Here is a 3,917-nt window from a genome sequence, read left to right on the forward strand (position 1 = left end):
TGTGGGAATTGTAGAAACAAATACATCCACTTGAAATGGCATTTAAATAGAGAGACATGGGGACAGAATGAGGTATGGGGACACTGCATGTTATTTTTCCAAATATGTAAGTTAATCCAGCACAGTCCATAAAAAATGGTCTACTGGCACAAACACAAGGGCACGAGGTTTTTAGAAAAGTATTTTTTCTGAGTTGCAAAAATTTCGGTGCTTAGCTATTCATGTCTTTTTCGTTATAAAGAGTTTTTTTGGAGCTTGAATCAGACTTTTAGAAATTAATCTTCGTGTTTGTCTGTGTGTGTGTGTGTGTGTGTGTGTGAATGTGTGTGTATGTATGTGTGTGTTTGTGTGTGTGTTTACAGTGCTGTCTAAGAAAGGAATGCTTTACCCAAGTGTGATATTTAAAGTAGGCCTATCCCCTAAAGTAGGACTAGAGCAAAAATAAGAAACGGTCGTGTAGGCTTGTGTGATGAGTTATCTGTTAAGTGAAGTTTCTTCTCGTTGGTCTGGTGACGGGACTGAGGTCTTGCTGAGAACAGCAGCAGAATACGGCAAAAATCCACTCTCGGATCGTTGCCCCGAAGCTGTGCAGGTAAAGTCAGCGCTGGCGCTCCTGGAGCCCAGCGCGCTCGCCGCCTGGCTGCTGTGGCAGCTCAGACACGAACAAGGCCCGGTGGCTGACGGCGCGCTGACCGCCGCAGCCGCTGCCGCAGCCGCCGCGGCCGCTGATGCCGCCGCGGAGCTGTTCAGGCCTGCGGGTGACTGGTAGAGTCCCGGGTGCCTGAAGCTGCAGAGAAGCTCTGGCCGTGAGTAAGGGTGGGAGAGCGCTCGGAAGGTATCGAGGGGGCGGATGGAAGTGGCGAAAGGTGACGAGGCTGCACCGGTGGCGGCGGCCGCGGCTGCTGCTGCCGTGACACCGACGTGCGGGTAGTAATGTAGAGGCATGTGCGAGTGGAAAGGGTAAGGTAGACTTCCTGTAGCTGCCGCGTGCGTCATCATGTAAGTGTAGAAGCTGGGGTCTGCTGGATGGGGCCAGGACATCGCCAAACGCTGCCTTTTATCCTTCATCCGCCTGTTCTGGAACCACACCTGCACACAGAGTCAAAACAAGGCCCATATTGAAGCTGCCATGTTGTTCCCCAGCTCTAAATTTAGACCTCTGAAGAGAGAGGCTCAGCGTCTGCTCAGCACAGACACTGACTCCTGCTAGCACGTGAAATATTTCTTACAAATGACCATTGCACATGAAAACAACCTGTTCCCGCGTGCTGCTCCAGTTAAAATCTAACAATTACCTAAAACAAGTCACTGAAAATATTTTTGCAATTTTGAAGTAGGCTAATTGTTTTTTTTAAGTAACCTATGCAATTAATCAACACAGCGGTTGAATTGATAAACATCCAATGGGATCAGAATATAAAAGCGTTATTTTGTGTACAAGTTGAAATGAAAATATCACACTGCAGCATCTCATGAGCAGAAGTGATTGTGTTGACTGTATTTTCAGAGCAGTGTTATTATCAGGTGCTTTTTATGCCTGCATCGTTTCTTTCTCTGAACAAACACATGCACACACAGCAGCACACAAGGTGGACAGGAATAATGAAGATAAATCCGTGCTCTACCTTAATTGTAGTCTCGGGCAGATTCAGCGCTGCGGCTAATTCACATCTTCTCGGCCTGGAAACGTAATTTTCCCTGTAAAACTCCTTTTCCAGGCGTCCGATCTGTTCCCTGGTGAAAGCAGTCCGATACCTTCTGACTTGGTCGGTGTTTGAATTGTTTGATCCTCCCGTTGAATTACCGTTCATGTTCGCGAGGGAGTTTGAGCTTGTGTTTGAAGATCCCGAATTACTGTCTGAAAAACCTACAAATAAAAAAACAAACAGATTGTCACTGATATTATTAAAAGAATATAGACTTGTGTGTCGGCCTGCAGTATATATCTGACAGCCTGATATAAATAATAATAAAACTGCGGCTGATGTAAAATTTCAGTCGGGACAAATAATTTTTATTAGCTAATCATATGTTATTATCATCATTATTATTATTATTATCATTATTATTATACATTTAATATATCAATATTTTGAAATAATGATGATAAAGAGAATAATAATAATGTAGTTCTGTTTTTAGATGGAGAGAAGGAGTAACCTAATAATATGCCTAGTGATGATAATAATAATAATAATAATAATAACCGCTGTATTACGTTCAAAATATGATCAGATAAATAAAAATAAGGGTAATAGTGACTAAAATGAAATCTTACCTTTGTTGTTTTCCTTGTGCTGGCTCGGGGAGCGATGCGCTGGGCATCCCACCTCCACATCACTGTTAATGTCTGATTCTTGCGAAACTTCGGAGTAAAGGCTCATTTTCTTCCTGCTTTCTGACGATGAAATTTCCGCCGAGGAGGTATTCTCACTGCCGTGGTGTGTACCGAAAAGACTGTCAATTTCAAACTTGCCCTTCGTCGGGATGTCCCCAAGATTTCCATGGAGAGAAGCCGAAGTTATTCTCGGGCTCAGCCGTCCGCTGTGCTGAGAGTTTTCCAGGGCCTCCAGCACTGAATTTCCAGGCGTGTCTGCGAGCCTCTTCCCTGCGACGGGACTGTGCAGACCTCTCTCCATCAATATCATCTCTTTTCTTATCCTCTCCATCATTAAGCTGTGCAAGACGAGGAAGGAAGAAAAAAAAGAAAAAAAAAAAAAAAAAGAACAACACACACACACACACGCGCGCGCACACAACACTTGTCCAGGGGGCTGGAGCACCAATGAGTTGTGTCGGAGCTAAATCCGCATGCAACTCAGCAACTGTCTCTAAATAACTGTCTCTAAAGCTTTTTATAAGCAAGACGCTAAAATGAAAGAATCTGAATGCAATCGACGAGCGACTGCTCAAAATGAGCCGTGCATCCTCCCCACAGCAGCAAAATGTCATTCATCAAAAGTGGCTGCTGTTCGTTGTTAAAATGCTCGGCTGACGTTGCTCCAATGATCATTTATTGTAACAGGTTTATAAGCAAATAAATAGGAGAGGGCTGTCACTTGATGATGGAGGCGGCCTTCGGTCAGACGAATAATATCCAAGTGGAGAGGAAGAGAGGAGTGAGGAGCGAGGCGCTTGTCCCTGGGTTGATCTGAGTCTGTTTTAGATTGCTCTTGGGTTTGGCCTCTTGGGTGAAATTGACAGTCTGATTAATAAAATGAGCGGTGCAGCATTTCCCTCTTCATTTAGGAATATTATTATGCTTTGATTCTCTATTGTTTCCCTCCTCTCTGTTCGCCCTCCCCCTCTCTAATCTTTCCTCTTTTATTTATTTCTCTTTTTTTTTTTTTTTGCCATTTCTTCGGCTTTACCAGAATGTGAAGTGCATTAACATTAACGTGCAAGTTTGTGATAAAAGATTAAAACTACATATTTTTTTGAGTATTTGAAACCATGTTGATTTTTTTATTTTTTTATTTTTTTTATTTTAAGAGGAGTTTATATTTTTCTTCTTTTTTGGATTTTGTTCCACTCAGGTCTTTAGTCGTCAAAGACACATTTTGATGTGGTGATAATGCCCACATTATCACACATTTCCAGACAATAGCACACAGTTATGTGTGCTTTAATGCATAGAGAAGTAGCCTGTTTGTTAAGACATCTTCTTTTTAAAGTCACTACAGCATGTCAGTAACCTTTTTAAATGTAAACAATGATTTGTTCCCGTTGTAATTTTAAGTGTCAGTTATTTCTTTACACGGTTCCTGTCTTTTCATTTGACTTTGATGTTGAATTTAAACGAATTACTCAGATTTAAGAGCTTATACTTGAATCTATATATATTTTAACACAATCTTTTATCATTCTTTTGAAAATAATACAAAATCACCCCCCCCCCCCTTTCCCCCCCCCCTTTC

General features: G+C 42.3%; 1 protein-coding gene across 1 annotated transcript; it reads right to left on the reverse strand.

Annotated features, from left to right (window-relative positions):
* Nucleotides 1-474: 474 nt before the first annotated feature.
* evx2 (even-skipped homeobox 2) lies at nt 475-2,672 on the reverse strand. Its single transcript, XM_022741205.1, has 3 exons — nt 2,279-2,672; nt 1,626-1,867; nt 475-1,089 (listed from the first exon to the last, which is right to left on the reverse strand). Exons 1-3 carry the CDS (start codon nt 2,670-2,672, stop codon nt 475-477), a joined length of 1,251 nt encoding a protein of 416 aa, XP_022596926.1.
* Nucleotides 2,673-3,917: the final 1,245 nt, after the last annotated feature.

Source organism: Seriola dumerili, unplaced genomic scaffold, assembly GCF_002260705.1.
Source record: "Seriola dumerili isolate Sdu_G_001 unplaced genomic scaffold, Sdu_1.0 BDQW01000052.1, whole genome shotgun sequence".
In the NCBI taxonomy this organism is placed as follows: Eukaryota; Metazoa; Chordata; class Actinopteri; order Carangiformes; family Carangidae; genus Seriola; species Seriola dumerili.